At 40.2% G+C, this 17,547-nt stretch overlaps 1 protein-coding gene across 1 annotated transcript in view; it reads left to right on the top strand.

Moving 5' to 3' along the window:
* COL23A1 (collagen type XXIII alpha 1 chain) overlaps nucleotides 1–17,547 on the top strand; it is a 406,477-nt gene that overhangs the window by 243,816 nt on the left and 145,114 nt on the right. Inside the window, exon 3 of the mRNA XM_044454607.1 lies at nucleotides 8,970–9,014. Coding sequence (XP_044310542.1) covers nucleotides 8,970–9,014 — 45 coding nt within the window. The remainder of the gene's footprint in view (nucleotides 1–8,969; nucleotides 9,015–17,547) is intronic.

The following is a 17,547-nucleotide window of genomic DNA, read 5'->3' as shown; positions in this document are numbered from 1 at the left end:
TGCTATCTTTATTTTTCTGTGACTCTCAATTGAAATGAATTGAGAGTCACAGAAATAGACTCTCAAGCAGCAGAGAGCTGCAAATCCTTTGTACTTGAGCAGCACACAATGTCCAGAAGCATAATTTCAAGATAAACAGAGGACTCTGCGGCCTTTCCTGGTCTCACCAAGCCCTCTCCATCATGCCACTCTAGAGATTAGGCCTGTCTTGCACTCATTGCAGGCTGTGCAGTGGGAGTCATCAGAGGATTCTGCAGAGGAGGAGGAGCAGGAGGGGGTGAAACCTTTGAAGATCCTTCAGGGTTGCTTAGTGAAGTTTCTCACACAGAGTGTGAGAGTCAATATGTTTTGAAAGAGATGGGAAAGCAAGCTGCTCAGTTAGAGGTGCTCTCTTGTTCCCGCTGTCTAGCTCTCCAACAACAAGTGCACCCTGAGGGTGGGGGCAGATGCTTTACTGAAAGGAGTTGACTGAGGGTTCTCTTTCCAGTTTTGGTAGAAGACTATTTAGAGTTACACTGTTCTGTTAACTGTGAAGCTTCAATAAAAGTACATTCCGAAGAATTGCCTTGTGTTTTGAAAGAAGGGGAGAAAGGACTAACTCATGACAACCACTAACTGAGATGATAAATCTTTGTAATGTCATGCTCCAGTTCAGCTTCATCTTCTTAAATGCTTTTGTAATGCCATGTGTACCTGCTTGTAATACAAGAGAGAGGAAATGTTGCTGTGTTCGGATATGCTTGCTTGTATACCAAAATGGAAACATTGTATTACATAATATCACCAAATATTTCATTTATTTGTATTATTTTGGATAATTTTTGAAGTAAGAACAGCTGGGATTTTTATAGCTGAAATTCTCAGCATGAAACTGTATCCTGAAATTGAACACAACTGATTACAAAATAGTTTTATTGTTTGTTTAGTAGGCTAGAACTAACTTTGTTAGTACCACACTCCCAGTGTGGTGCCTCTTGACACTCCCTTGATGCTTGCCAGCTCCTCACCCCTCCTTCTATCTTAGCAGAATAATTTAAAATATTTTCTTTTCATATTACAAAGTAATACATCAGCTTGTAGTGCTATCTTTGTTTCCAGTGCCTCTGAATCCTGCTTATGCCTCAGAGAGTTTCTTAGAAAATAAGACTGGAGCCCGTTGCCTTGTTTGGGGCGGACCCCGTTGCCAAGGAAAGAAAAAAATGTATACATGGGAAGGAGAGGGAGTATCTCATAAAGTGGAAGGAGGTGGGTGCAAGCATGCTGGGAGGCTGGCAGGTGGGAGTGGTTAGTAGGGTCCTCGTGTAACTGTGGTACAGTCCAAATGAGAAATCATCGCATAACTTGGAACCTCATTTCTTCTTATGTGCACATAAGAAACTTCTTTGACGCTAAACCAACAACAATTACAAGGTGTGTGCTCTTCTTCCACAGCATGGAGCTATCAAAAATGTTTTGATTTGAACATTATTTAGTGGTGTTTCTAGGTGTGCTATCTCTCACTCTTTCTTTCAACTTGTAAAGATTATAGGAGTATTCCTGCAGTGCTGTAATTAACCAAAACAAGCCAGATATCTACATTTTAAAATAATTACTAAGTGATACTGGGAGTGGGGCATGTTTGTCACTGTTGCAGTCACAGGCACTAACCAGTATGTCCTCATCACATTTGCCCAAAAGTTTCCATGGTGGAAGGAATGCTGGCTGGGAATAGGAGTGTTTGAACATTGACAGAATACTGCTGATTGATTACCAGGAAAATACTGCAGCAAAAATCAGACAGATGTAGCACTGCAACAGAAATATTAAAGAGGAAAATCTGGATGCCACCTATAACAGTTGAGTAACAATAAAGCAATTGCATGAAAAAGCCTCTAGTTTTGCACCCAAGTTATTGATAGTTTTTCTAGCACATTTGCAATACACTCAGCAGAATTTTATAGTTTATTGTATTTATATCTCACCTTTTTTTCCTACAAGGAACTGAAAGTGGCTTACGTGGGCATCCTCCTGTCCACTGAATCCTCATAACAACTCTGTGAGGTGGGTTAGGCTGAGGAGTTGGTGATGAGTCCCAAGTCGCCCAGTCAGCTTCATGGAAGAGTGGGGACTGGAACCTGTTTTCCCAAGTTCCACCCCAACTGTCTAACCACTATACCACACTGGCTCTGTTACATATACTATAAACAGCTGGTAGGCCTTAGAGTTACATTCTTGATTCATAATTAGAAATAGAAAGACATATTTAAAAATACCCCTCTTCATAAATGGACAGGGTAGTACTTTATTAGCTGATACTACTACTTATATCCTTCGATGTCATTCCGAAATCCAGGACTTAAAGCTTATCTTGCTTAAGTGGTTTTCTAAAGGAATTAAAAAAAGGAAAAGAGAAGGATTTCAGCTTGTTTTTAGAGATATGTTCTCAGAAGTATAAACTTTTAACGACATATCAAAACATACATTTTAAAAATTCTGATTCAGTTTAATTAATTCAGTCTTCTTTTTCATTAATGTCAGTACAATAAAAACAAAGATTATTCTCCTGTATAACCCTTTGAACCATCTTCTATCGTGTAAGAATCCTTTATTTGCCTTTTTTCTGAAACACTTTTTTTTCTGGAGGCAGTGTCAGTTCAAAGTTTAAACAGGCTACTCTTACATATCTTGCCACATTCCTTCTAAATAATCCTTTTCACTGAGATTATTAGCAATAACGGAAAGAATGAGCATGAACATTCCATAATCTGGAAACAGTGGTTGGTACCTGCGTTAAAATAGTTGCCTTCTGGTAAAAGTGATAAATCTGTCCAGTTTACTAGCTGATGTTGAAACTTCTTTGTGCTCACTTTTTGAATGGCTAGTAAACAGCATTAAAGTGAGCATTTTGGTAGCACTCACCATAGATAGCAAAGAGTTGTAAATAGTGCATATTCCTTCCATGCAGTAAATTACACTGGCTTGTGGAAATATTTACGTACATGGGCACATACTTTTGACTTTTCCACATTTAGTTGTGTTACAGCCTGGAACTGAAATTGATTTAATTGGCATTATTACCACTTCATGTACACAAGATTCTCAACACTATGAAGCTGCAAACTATGTTTATTGTGGCACAAAATTTAAGTAAGCAACAACAAAGTGGCATTTATTGGTTGTGTAAGTATTCACTCCTTTGCTATGATGTGTCTGAATAAGGTCTCTCTTAAGATTTGGTCCCTTCCCTCCTTCCTTCTGCTTAGAATCAGACAAATCTGAGTCTACAATGAGTGAGAGACATGACCAGTCTCTACATGCTGATGCAACCTATTGCCTCAAGCACTAATATGTTGTAGTTGAATCAAGTCTACCTGTATGCAGTTCATAAAATAGAGTTGGAAGGGTCCATGAAGGCCATCGGGTCCAACCCCCCTGCTATCACAGGACACCAGTTTACACCATCCCACTCAGATGACTGTCCAGTTTCACCTTGAATGTTCCTAACGTGGGAAACCCATGACTTCTCAGGTTCCACTGTCATACCGCTCTGGCAGTGAGGGAACTTTTCCTGATATCTAGCCTGAATCTGGGTTGTCACAATTTGTATTGATTATTCCATGCCCTATACTCTGGTATCAGTGAGAAGAGATTTTGACCTTCATCTGTGATAGCCTTCGAAGTACTAATACAAGGATATCATGTCTCCCCTCAGTCTTCTCTTCTCTAAGAGATGTTCAATTCTCTTAGTCTGTCCTGATAGGGCAGTGTTTCCAAACCCTGGATCATGCTTGTTGCCCTCCTTTGGACCTGTTCCAGTGCCACATGATTTAAGATAAGATGCACCTGTTTCTATAAGGCTCCAGAATTTGGCTTTTCTAAACAAACAGAATTATGAAGACCAAGGACCTATTAAAAAGGCCTGGATAAATTTGTGCAGAAGCAATCTGTGGATTATTTTTGAAATAACTGAAAATATGTACATCCTCCAGATCACTGTTAAATCCAGCTAGGGAGCTTTGGCTACTGGGCAGTATAGAAATAAATGCAAAATTGAAATAATATGGCTCAACCATAACTCTGCCTGCATAGGCTGTTCACCAAGACTGAGTGACTGCATAAGCAGGGCCTTGGAGAGAGAAGAAGCCAGAAAGTCAGTAGTAATAGCCCCAATAGACAGGGGCTGGAGAGATCCACAGCTGAGACAGGAGAAATCGTTCATAGAACAAGGATCACCTAGATGCTACACAAAGCAGGCAGAGCAGATTGAAACAACTTTTTGTCCTCACTCCAGAATTCTACACATTGTAGAAAACCAACAGTGCTCATTCTGCTGAGTACAGCATCCCCACAGTGTAGCGTGGTGGTGGCTGCGGCATGTTGAAGGGATGCCTTTCTTCAGCAGGGACTGGGAAACTGGTCAGGATTAAGGGCAATTTGGATAGAACCAAATACATGGCTTTTCTAGAGAAAAACCTGTTTCAGTTTGGGACCTGCAGCTGTTGGTTTAAATCGAGAACTGGCGTGGTTTAAATCAAGAACTTGAATGACTTAGAATGGCCCAGCTGAAGTCCAGACCACAATCTGATTGAGAATCTGTGGCAAGAGTTGAAAATTCCTGTTCACCAATGGTTCCCATCCAACCTGACAAGGCTGGAGAAATTTTGCCAAGTAGAATGGGCAAACATTGCAGGATCCAGATGCACAAAGCTGTTAAAAATCTATCCAGGAAGACCTCAAGCATTAATTTCAGCCAAGAGTGCTTTTGCCATATACTGACTCACATGGATGATGGGGTTGGGTGGGGGGGGGGGGGTAGAAACTTAGACAAGGGTAAGTTTGCTTTGCTCACTTCAGTTTCGTGCCACAATAAAAATAGTTTGCAGTTCCACAGTGTTAGGTATACAGTGTGCATCAAATAGTAACAATGCTAATTAAATCCATTACAGTTCCTGGTTGTAACACAGCGAAATATGGAAAAGTCAAAGGCATCTGAATACTTCTGTAAGGCACTGTGCAACCCCAAATATACAGTGGATTAGTTCCACAAAGGAAGCAACAGCCTTGAGTTTGCAAGGCTGGGCAGGACTGTCATGGACAGAACATCTTGGAGGGCATTCATTCATAGAATTGTCTTAAATCGGAGCAACTTGATAGCAAGTAACAGCAAGAAAACTTGAAAGAACTCTGTAGTAAGCATTACTTTATCATTTTATTAATGTAGAAATATTTTGTTGCTCCTGCAATCATTCAGAAAAATAATTTTTAAATAATACATTTTAATAACTTTGAAATTACTTTTATACATTTTTACAATGGTCTTGAGGCATAACTTCTAAATGATTCTAAGTAGAATCACTGCATCCTCTACTTGCAGGAAAACCATCCCTGCACTCTCAATTGTATGATACATTCCAGACACCTGAATGTACCACACTGGTCTTCACAACTTCCTTCTTGTATTATGCTCTTTGAAGGACCTATTCAATAATGAACATTCAGTTTTCACTGATTTTGAAAGCATGCTAAGCAATGACAAAGGCAGAAGAAGAAGAGGAAGGCCAACTATGAGTTGGATTGATTCCATAAAGGAAGTCGCAGCCTTGAGTCTACAAGAGTTGAACTGGGCTCTGAAGGATAGGATATTTTGGGGGGACATTTGTTCTTAGGATCACCATAAGCTGGAGATGACTTGATAGCATGTAACAACAACTACCAGTGGAACCTCTTATCCCCAGATTTTGAAGTGTTGGGAGGAAGAATATGATGGAAGGCGGAGCTTCCTCAAAGTTTGGCCAAGACCATAAGTAGCTTTAAACATGAGTGGCAGTATTGGATTTAGTTCAGCAGTAAAAAAGTAACCTGTGGGACAGCTATCATATGTTCTCTGCTGTGAATATCTGATATGGATTGACTGAATCTGGGCAAGTAATTTCCTTCAAACGCACATTAAATTTCTCTGGTGAAGGCTTTACCAAGGGATGTGCCTCAATATTCAAGTTCCTCTTTTTAAGGAAAAAGTTGGGGCAAATCAAATATACTCTTGGCCACAACCCAACTGGGATATCAAGGAGAAGGCCAGAATCCAAGAGTACTCCCAAGCTAAGAACCTGATTTTGTTTCTAAGTGAGGAGAGGTGGGTAGCTTTTTCCACCACTCTACTGAGACTAGGCAGTCTAGTGTGATTAACTCCTTGGTGTCTTAGTGGAGTTCAGCTTCACTAAGTTCATTTCTAATCCAGCTGAGTGGCCAGCAGAGAATCTGAATCACCTGGTTTATATGTGGAAACTATTAAAAGAACCTCAGTGCTTCTCATTAATATTAAATCACAGCATGGACTACAAGGACCCTGCAACTGAGCTCATCCTGTAGAACCACTGGAGTTGAGTACCCCAACCATATTAATCACTCCAAAAAGATAATTCCCCAGAATGTTGGTTTCAAGAGAAGGGCTTTTTATTTCCAGGAGAGGCCCTACCACTCCTCTTTTAGAACATCCCTCAGTGCAATACTGATTAGCATAAAAAGCCAAGACTGTAGTTTATCATTCTGACTACAAAAGATATATGAAAATAATAATCACCCTTACCTGTGGGCACCAGCAGTTGTCAAGAGTAATCAGTTGTCTAACACTGTAGTAAGTTTTTTCAGAGACTATACCGCACACTGATGGTCAGCTATAGTTTCAACTCTATCCTATCTCTGTATTGGTCTGCCAGGATTTTAAGCCCATCTGGGCTTTTGAGCAATGTGCAGTACAAAAAGAGAGGAAACATAATGCCATATAAAGAACCCTCATGAATGAGGTCTGAAGTCATCTAGTTCAACATCCTATTCTCACATAACAATACCTTGAAGATTCCTCTGTGGGTAATACTTCTGGCTCAGCATCTAGAACATTTGTACACAAACTGAGAAATCAAAGCATTAATTCATTTAGCTGTGTAAAGATTCCTCACCATGGTAAAAGAGGGGGATGACTCATGTGGTTTATCAACTTTATAGGACTGTGTCAACTAGGCCCTTCATATGAGGGCCCAAACACACATGCCCTGCACACCTTTTGAGGGGAGAATTCATACATATTGGGCCTTCATCCAACTGGAAGCTCATTTAGGCAAGTTAGTTCTTAATGAAGGCTATCAACATGGTGGATGGAAAGATCGTCCAGTACCATTCCTCTATGCAGTTACATCACACTTCCAGCTCATTATATAAACTGGGTCTCCATAGCTCTCAACCAAAGATTAGAGAAGTACAGATGATCTAGTAGGTGACAGGTCTCAACTAATCTCTAGCCTTAAAATCATAGTGCTTAAGAAGCTTCACTCATTCTTGGAAACAAGTCCAGAGGTAGAGGTGTCTGAATGTGAAATGTATTGTTATGTCCTGAACACAATGCATTCTTATATCTCATTATTCAAGGGAAATGCTGTTGGAGATGTGTTTTTTCAACTTCTAAATATTTTTATACTTCTGGATAATGAGCTCAGGGTGGGTTTTGTCTTATTAACATGTAATGAAGTCCCAAATATACCAGCTTTCACTCCAGTGTTACAGTCTTCAAAGAAGATAACACATGGTTTTGTACTTTACATCTTCCCTGTTCTGCTTAAAAATGGTGAAGCTCATATTTATGCTTGAGATGTAAAATAAGGTCCTGAATATATTTACTAGATTTCTTCCTATACCTAAGTGCTCAGCTGAGTTACTATGTAAGTACAAACCTACAAAAGGAATGCTGAACAGGCCTGTAGCTAAACCAAAGATCTAAATTTCTCAGCTAATAAATTTAAGTACAGTTAAGCTTCCTAAGATTTTGGGTATTGTGGGTTATATACATTGACAAATACATAAAAACTGAGTTCTGCACAAGGTTTATCTATCTAAATGGCTTTCCTTCCTCCACTGTCCACATCTTTATTTATACATTTGTATTGTTAGGTGGTTACCTGTCAACTCGTAAAAGTCAACAGCTTCCCTATGTCCTCAAACAGCCATTCCACTGCCATCCTCAGGCATTGTTTCCCATTCCCCACCTCAAAACCTTTAATTCTTTGCAACTATAGTGAGCTACCAATCAGAATAGTCCGACTCTTTCTTCCAAAGCAATCTCCATTTATTCAGGATTGTAGTTTTAGGCATCTTGCTACTACACCCAAATTTTAACATAACATACCTTGAATCCTTGTTAGGGAGTTAGGTGATTTAAATATTAAAATATGCAGATATTGAAAAATATGATTATTGTTCAAAATACTATTATATGCAAAATCAGACTTTATGTTGAGAAAGATATTGTTGTAATTGTAATCTAATATCCAGTTCCCTCAACTGGCTAGAGCTTGCAAGGATGACAGCCATTTTCACCTTTTGATTGATAAGGATGAACATTGTCAGAACAATTAATTATTTTTCCACATAACTTACCAGGCTTATAATGACCCATAGCTCCATAAGGGCCCAACAAGCCTTCCCCTAAGTGGAAAACCAATGAAATGTGCACAGTTACTAGTAACGAGAACTGGAGTAGAGGAAGAGGTGTTCACACTGCATTTTGTCTGCCAATATTTGATAGCTTTTGTTGGGAATGGGAACAAGGAATGATCAAGGGTTGTCAATTTGGCAGCCTGAGCTTTCCTCACATTGTCCTTCTGTTGTTTGAGCAGTATTTTAGTTTTGAGCAGTTTTTACAACCTACAGAATGTAGAGGTACTTCCCTCCCAGCAAATATTTCACCACTACCATTATGGCCAAAAAAATGAATGAATGAATGAATGAATGAATGAATGAATGAATGAATGAATGAATGAAGCATCACTGCTAAGTTCCTGCAGCCCAAACCCTCCCACCACATAGAATTATCTGAAGGTGCTTAATGCTGTTATATTATTAAAGCCAAGGAGATATCTCAGCCTGGTCATACCTAGACACAAGACTGTTTTTTATGAGTGGGGCATAAGTTACTTCAATCTTAATTTTCTTTGGCACAGGTCCACCAGGAAGGCGAGGAAAGCCTGGACGGCGAGGAGAGACAGGTAAGCCTCTGTGTATTGTTATTTATTATGTTGTGAGCTGCCTAAAGAGCCTATGGCTAATGGGGCAGCATACAAGTTAAATACATACATATATACATACATACATATTGTGAAATAATGCCAGTAGGTAATTACAGAGAGAAACTTGCCTAAGTATTGTCTATCAAAGGTTCTTTCTCAGAGTTATATTCTAGTTCTCATACATCTTAGTTCAACTTTTAATATGAAAATACTGTTATTCTTAGTTCAGAAGGTGGCCTTTGGAGTCTGCCTAATTGTTACTTGCATTTGGTCTACAATTCCATTCCTTTTTCAATGGAGTAAGTCTGCAAATAGTCATAATATTTTAAATGTAGACAAAAATGCAGGGATAGCATGGGGAAAAACAACAGAACAGCAGTCTCCAGGATGATATCAATACTCAGTGTGCATCAGTTGGATGGGAAAATCGCATTCATAATCTTGGGTGAAAACTGTTATAGAGTTTTCTATACAGAGTCCCAGGGTCACACAGGGTCCCAGCTCTATTATTTTATATTTGATACTGGATACCTTCTTGTACTTTCATATGTGAAGGGAGAAAATTGTGTGTTCTCTGTGAAGTTCTTCACAGAGAACTTCACCTATGGGCGGTATAGTAAGGAAATGAATGAATAAATATTTCACTATTATACTTGCAGAGTCACTTTTTGCCATTTCTTGTATTGTTTTTATCATCTGTTTTTAGCTGTTTGAAATTTTTCATTCCTTACGACTTTTCTGATACTTTTATCATTGTATGGATTGTATGAACTGTCTAGAAAGCTTTGGCTATGGAGCAGTAAAGAAACTAACTAAAGAATAATATATTAAAGAACACTACAATAAATGATGCTTCAGTATTTTTCCAAAGTATACTTTTTATTGAGCCTGCTTTTCTTAACAGATTTGATTAATGTGAATGGTGTTACAGCTATTCTGTGCTAAAATTAGAACCCAACTCTTAGATGGGGTAACTGGTTGGATAAAGTGAATAATAAGGTTGCAAGGGTTCAGTCATTTTTTTCAGATTTTTTTTTATTTAAAACATTTATATGCTGTCCTTTACGACAACATCTCAGAATGGCTAACAACATTAAAATTGAGAACAACGATAAAAACAATCCATAGGCGATAACAATAAATAGGAATAATAAATAGTTAATAAAAATACAAACATGAAATTAAATAAAAGAAATAAAAGAAAATGACTGTTACCTACTAAAATCAGTGGTTCTTAAAACAGCATTCAAATAAAAAGGTTTTCACCTGGTGCCGAAAAGAATATAAACTCGGCGCCAGGCAAACCTCTCTGGGGAGCACATTCTACAGTCTGGGCATCTCCGCAGAGAAGGCCCAACTCCAAGTAGATATCCTAGTTACCTCCTTCAGGAAGGGTTCCCAGAGCAGGGCCTCTCCTGCAGATCTTGAGGGGCATGAGGGCACATAAGGAAGGAGATGTTCCTTCAGGTATTCTGGTCCCAAGCCATTTAGGGCTTTATAGGTTAATACCAGCACCTTGAATTGGGGCCAGACTTCAACTGGAAGCCAGTGGAACTGGTAGAGGACTGGCATTATACGAGAATAATGACCGGTCCCCATCAGCAACCTGGCAGCTCTATTTTGTACCAATTGAAGTATCCTGACCGTTTAAGGGCAACCCCACATAGAGCGTGTTAGAATAATTCAACTGGCAAGTTACCAGAACATGTATCACTGTTGCTAGGCAGTGCTTGTCCAGGTAAGGATGCAGCTTATGGACCAGCTGAAGCTGCAGGAAGGCACTCCTTGCCACCGCTGCCACCTGGGTCTCCAGTGACAGTTCTGGATCAAGGAGCACTTTTAAGCTGTGGAACCTGTCTTTTAGAGGGAGTGCTACCCCATCCAGGACTGGGTCAAAGTCACTTACCTGAAAGTCTGAACTGCCCACCAGCAGGACCTCTGTCTTATCTGGATTAAGGCTCAGTTTATTGGCCCTCATCGAGCCCATTACCTCAGCCAGTTACTGGTTCCATACAACCACTGCCTCACCTGGAGTAGATGTAAACAAGAGATAGAGCTGGGTACCATCAGTGTAGTGATGGTTCCACAGCCCAAACCTCCTGATGACTTCTCCAGCTGTTTCATGTAGATATTAAAAAGTATGGGGAACAAAATAGCTATGGCTCTGCTAGGTGGCAGAAGATGCTTAGGAGCAATCATGTCGATTGCCCTGGTCATCTCCCTGTTCCATGAATCAACCAGGAAATTGCCAGTTTTATCAACCGGAAAATCCCCCAGAGCCCTCAGAAATCCATCCATCTGTAAGACTATGGGGGCAGACCATCTTAATGGGATCCACACCCTTCCGGAGGGAGAGATCAGCTCTGAGCTCAAACCTCACGAGGACGTGATCTGACCATGACAAAGGAGTTAAGGTGAGATTCCTCACTTCCAGATCACCCTCTTCCTGTCCTGTTGAGAAAACCAGGTTTTGCATGTGACCTCTTTCATGGGCTGGGCCAGTGACATGATGAGACAGTCAATTAATGTTTGAAAACAGTGGTTAATGTTTGAAAACAGAATTAAATCCATTTAGATGGATTTTTAGAAAGAATTACCAGCAAGACTTTTCCTTCTGTTCTTTGGTGTGGCAACAGTGTTGCAGAAATAGAAGGGTGAAGACCATGTGCATAAAAAATGGGAATGGCAATTTCTACATTTAAACTTTGTTTTCTGGCAAGGGAAAGACAAAAGATAGCCTTCTGTTTCAAGAAGATACTATAAGGAACAAAGAAATTTGATATCCTTAGCAGCTAAATTTTCTTAAAATAACAAAGTGTAATCCAGCAGCTGTGATATAAATAATCAAGTATTATTATTATTATTATTATTATTATTATTATTATTATTATTATTATTATTACATTTCTATGCCGCCCCTTGCCGAAGCCTCGGGGCGGCTTACAACACAATAAAATACTTTGAAATACAATAGAACATAATAAATTACCATTAAATACAAAAATACAAAAAATACATTGAGTTACAAACATAATAATATAAAATTAAAATTATCAGTATAAAATAAGTAAATAAATAATATAGGAGGAGAGAAGAGAAGGAAGAAGTTGCCCTGGCCAGATCATATATTTTAACAATTAAAATGATGTTTAAATAAAAAGGTCTTTACCTGGCGCCGAAAAACCAGTAATGATGGTGCCAGGCGGACCTCTTTGGGGAGTGAATTCCATAGGTTGGGCGCCACCGCAGAGAAAGCCCTCCTCCGAGTACTTACTCTCCTAATTTCTTTCATGGAGGGTTCCCGGAGAAGAGACTCTCCCGCAGATCTCAAAGGGCGGTCGGGCATATACGGACGTAAGCGCTCGTTCAGGTAGCCAGGATCCAAGCCGTTTAGGGCTTTATAGGTCATGATCAACACCTTGAATTGGGCCCGGGCTTCAATGGGCAGCCAGTGAAGCTGACGGAGGACTGGAGTCATGTGAGCATAATGCCCCGTCCCTGTCAGCAACCTGGCAGCTCTATTTTGCACCAACTGAAGTGTTCGGACCATCTTCAGGGGAAGCCCCACGTAAAGCGCGTTACAGAAGTCTAGGTGGGAAGTCACCAGCGCATGTGTCACCGTCGCCAGGCAGTCGAACTCCAGGTAGGGGCACAGCTGATTAATCAGCCGAAGCTGAAGGAAGGTGCTCCTCGCCACTGCTGTCACCTGAGCTTCCAAAGAAAGCTCCGGGTCGAGGAGTACTCCTAAGCTGCGGATCTTATCCCTAAGAAGGAGTGTTGCACCATTCAGGACCAGGTCAAATAGCAACAACTACCAGCAATAAAAATCACCCTTCCCTCAGAAGCAGAAATAAACGAAAGTAACATTGGTGCTGCAGATTCCAGCATACGCTTACTCATTGTAACTATTGTTTGTGGTAACTCAGCCTCTGACATGTTGTAGCTTCATAGAACACAAATTGTTGTGGTCCTTGACATTCTCCATCCCCATTTGCCAACTAGTATTTCTCCCTGGGCACTGCTAGCACTTACAGTCTTAGAATCATAGAACAACAGAGTTGGAAGGGGATCAAAAGGCCATTGGATCCAACCCCCTGCTATTGCAAAACACTAAGTTACACCATCTCATTTAGATGATTGTCCAAATGCTTTTTGAATACTCCAGCGAAGGAGAGCCCACAACTTCCCCAGGAAATTGGTTCCATGGTTATACTGCTCTTGACAGTGAGGAAACTCTTCCTGTGTTTTTTAACTGTGTCCTGCACTCTGGAATGAACAAGAAGTGGTATGAAGACCAGGAGCTTCTCTAGGTTCATCCAATACTAAGTAACAGATTGTTAGACAAGCCTCAGGAAAAGAGCTTTACTAAGATTGCTGATTAAGTATCTCACCAATTCAGGCAAAGGAAACACAGAGATCTGATCATTTCGAATGCATCTGTGAACGTGCACACTCTCTGAATAGGAATTATCTCCTTGACAGGCTGCTTTGAACAATTCCTCTTCTTGGTATGAAGCCTCCAAAATTTGGGAGCCAAATTCAGGGGCTTCTTGCCTTGATAAATACTATAAAGGTTGTGAACTGTATTTGATTTTTTAAAAATCAGTATGAAATCGTTCATGGATACAGAAAGCTGGTAAGAACGCTTTCTGACAAAGGAAGTCAGGGTCATTGAAACAGCAGGGCTAGGCCTACCAGAATCTTTCATGATTCCCAGCCAAGAGAGAACCAACCATCATGTTATGTAAACAAGCAGGCTGAGTTGGATCAGAACTGCAGCACACAGGAAAGTCAGGTTTACACCTTTCCCCAGTTGTATTGTTCCCCTGAAAATCTATCCCAACAGCAGTTCCAGGAAGTGAAAAAAACAAAGCCCTCCTGTTACAAGGTGTGCCCTTCTGCCAGGAGTGTCATGTCCCTTTCCCTGTTTTTATCCCAGATGAACAACATGAACACATAAATGCAGCATTGTCAACTTCAGTGATCCTTGTTATAGCACATCATCACTGAATCAATTTGCAGGATGAAGCTTACCTCTTGGACATTGTAGAAAGCAGCTGTAGGATAAGTTGCAAAGTCTGAATTGGCAGCATGCCCAGAATAAAGGCCTGGGGTGAGGAGGTCATTGTGTCATGTGAACCCACAATATCTTCTGAGTCTCCCCACAAGAGGCCATGGCTTGTTGTATGATTTAGTAACCACTCCTAGGCTTGTTACATTGTCCAAACCCGGATGACACAACAAACCAGGAGTAAACCAAACTGCTACAAAGCCATTTGGCAAGACAACAAGATATTCTTGCCACTCTACCCAAGCAACTGCCATGCCAACGCCTCTGGCAGCCACCCTCAAAGTGTCCATGTTGCATTTGAGAGTGGCTATTAGAAGCTTTCCCCCTACCCCATAGTGCCACTGCTTCAGGTGGTGGCTGGTTGACAGCTGGAGTGTAGGGCAAGGATTGACTCGTGAGTTGCAAGTTGACTGAGCCAACCGTGGCTGCCCCCATGTGGTGCTCTGGACATTCAGCAGAGATGCTGGAAAGTGGGGCAGGGGAAACATGCTCTGCTCGGCATCCTCTAGGCATTCCATGCTGCCAGCTTCTTCCAAAAGAGCCCAAGTATTTCATTATCTGCAGTGCTGCCTGTTGTGGCCCCTTTGGCATCTTAGTAGGAATGATGTCTTCTTTGTCCTTGTTATCAGTCCAGATATGCTGCCTGTCACGCTCAGTGAAAGATCCAAGTAGTGCAGAGACCATGTGGGATCCAGTATTTCCCTAGACCAAGCAGTGCCAGACAGACAGATCAAACAGATGGCAAGGGCAAGGATGCAGGGTGCAGAGGGCAGAACAGAAGGTGTATGAGGTTGCAACAGAGAGCAAGGGATGTTTAGTCAGTGTTAAGGAATAAAGGGCAGATATTTCGTGAGAAGCAGGAATAAAAACAGCGTGGTTCAAGGCATCGGAAAACATTAGCAAAGATAAGGGCATGGAGTTCATGCTGCATGTGTAAGTGAATGAGAAGCTAATAAAGAGATCTAAGCATGGTGCTTCATGGTCTGAGCAACAGGAAATGTGGATGGTTTTCAGTCAGGGTTGGATGGAGGTGAAAAGACTAAGGAGTAAAAATGAGAAGACAGTTGTGATAGCTTAAGATGGGGTCTTAAGTTTTATGTGTGTAAGAGAGAGGAATGCATGGGTTTTTGCAATGCTATAGAAAGTGAAATGACAACTGACTGAATATAGGGAACATAGAAAAGAAAGAAGCAGATGTATATGTCCAAGGTCACGTGCCTGATGATCAGGATGAACGCTACTGGTTGCCAGGACAGAATTCTGCAAAATTTCTGAAGCAGAAAGATACAAAGCTCAGATCAACTGATTGATCAGAACTGCCCTAAACATACATCTCATGTTTGTTCGTCTGCAGTAGTAGTGCTTCCCTAGGATCAGATTACGACCACCATCAAAGAGACGAAATTACAAGGAATTTATAGGATGCAATTATGTTTAATTAGATTTTTCTCTAACTTGGGGAGGAAAAGTAAGAATTGGTTATAGTTATTCTTGGCAAAGATGCCTGTTCACTGTGTATTTTGTTAATGGATAGTTACACTGATATATTCTTCTGGAACAGAAGAAGCATGTATGTAAAAATAGACAGCACAGAGGCACACATAATGCAAAGCTTAAATGGAGAACTCTCATTAGACAAAAGCTCTGTAATGTTGCTCCAGAGAATGCTAAATGTTATCTGTAATACAGCCTAACCAAGGAGCAGATTGCTTTGGTGTATTGGTTTTGGCTTAGCTGCTGAGTGTTTGTTATCATAGATAGCTTGGATATATATTTGTATATTTATTTCAGAGTCTTACACAGAAACCAGGCCCTCGCTGCTTGGCCACAGCTGATAAATGGAAGTAACGTTTTATTTGCTTTGTGTGATCACATCCTTCCCTAGAGGCTTTTATGTGGTTACAACTTCACAGCTTCCAGACAAATGGTGAGGCAGAGCCAAGGGCTCAGCAGTTGTTTGGCTTACTTGTGGGGAGCTTTGCTGTGGCAACTATTGAAATTATGTGTAAGCTTTAAAACAAAAACAAAAAACAAAACCACTATAGTGAAACCTTCACCACAACTCTTTAAAAGCAAGTAATTAGCTCATTCAAACCAGGCAGTTTTACCATTCTTAACATGGTGCAATAGATGTATTAATACATTCAACATTAATCCAAATGTATAAGCATCTGGACCATTACTGGACCATTATGAATTTGTGACATAATTGTTCTGTTAGAGAGGTGGCAAAAATATTTTTGCTGTTTTCTGTGGAATTGCTTCTTTGGACAATGCAAATCCACCTTCAGGTTGAGGTACAAACCAACAAAGGAGACAAGTGGTAGAGCAGCTAAGCATAGAGGAGGGCAGCCTAACCTTTTTGGTATGAAACAATTATCACCTATCAAGTAGTGAATATTTCATTCTCAAAGGAATGTGGCCTCCACTTGTTCTCCCCGCTCTTACTGTCAAGGTTGGAAAAGATAAGAAAGATTTGTGGTAACACATGAAAGAGTGGGATAAAGGATAGCCTAGTTCCTGGTCATAGCAAAGCTGCTTTCTGAGATAGTAAAGAGGCAAATTACTATAGCCATTCCATTCTCAAAGTGATTTGATCTTCCAAGTATTTGCATATATGCATTCCCTTTCCACTGTAAATATCCATGTTTGAGCAGTGTGGTATACTTTAATTATAGAGTCCGTCTAAATATCACAGCTAGTTGTCACTTTTCCTGCTCATCTTTCAAGTAATTAGTCAATAGCTTATTTGCCTTGATTTTTCAGAATATTTCTGTCTAGTAAATTGCAAAGATCTTTCTGCTTGTCTTGTATCTGTTATATCGCTATTCCCTTATATTTCTGTAGTTCTTCAAGTATGTTCACATTAAATATCTTATTGTGACAAGCTCTATATGTTTTATCAATCAATAAAGCTCTAAATCAGTTTCTCTTCTTTACTGAGGCTTACATGGCTATGATCTGTACTTTCAAATATTCCTTAGTAGCATCCCACACTATACATCTATCAATCCCTCCATTCAGATTTGTTGGTGGGGGTGGAATTCCCATAGCACCTCTTCAGTATTCTGTTACATCTTCATCCTTCAGCAAATGTTATCTACTGAATATCTCCCTATTCCCTTCTGCTGTTCACTCCATTCCAGTTTCCATCCAAAGTGGTATATGATCTGAATCGCAATGATACTTACCTGCTGCTAGCTGTTAGTCCCTGAGAGCAATATATATAATCTATCCTTTAATGTGTGGTGTGATGCTGAAAACAAGGTAAAAACTATCTAGCTGTCTAAATGTCCACATATCTACCAATTTAATTAATTGTATTTCCTGGATTAACGCAATTAATTAAATTTCCTGGACAGCTGTGGACTGGCTTGCTCCTGATGTTTCTTTAGTCACGTTTCCTATCCAGAGAGGTATCCTCCACACAATTAAATCTCC

Source organism: Varanus komodoensis, unplaced genomic scaffold, assembly GCF_004798865.1.
Source record: "Varanus komodoensis strain SLA01 unplaced genomic scaffold, ASM479886v1 scaffold7_3, whole genome shotgun sequence".
NCBI lineage: Eukaryota > Metazoa > Chordata > Lepidosauria > Squamata > Varanidae > Varanus > Varanus komodoensis.
Note: the sequence above shows the minus strand (reverse complement) of the source record. Positions and strands in the feature narration are given on the sequence as shown.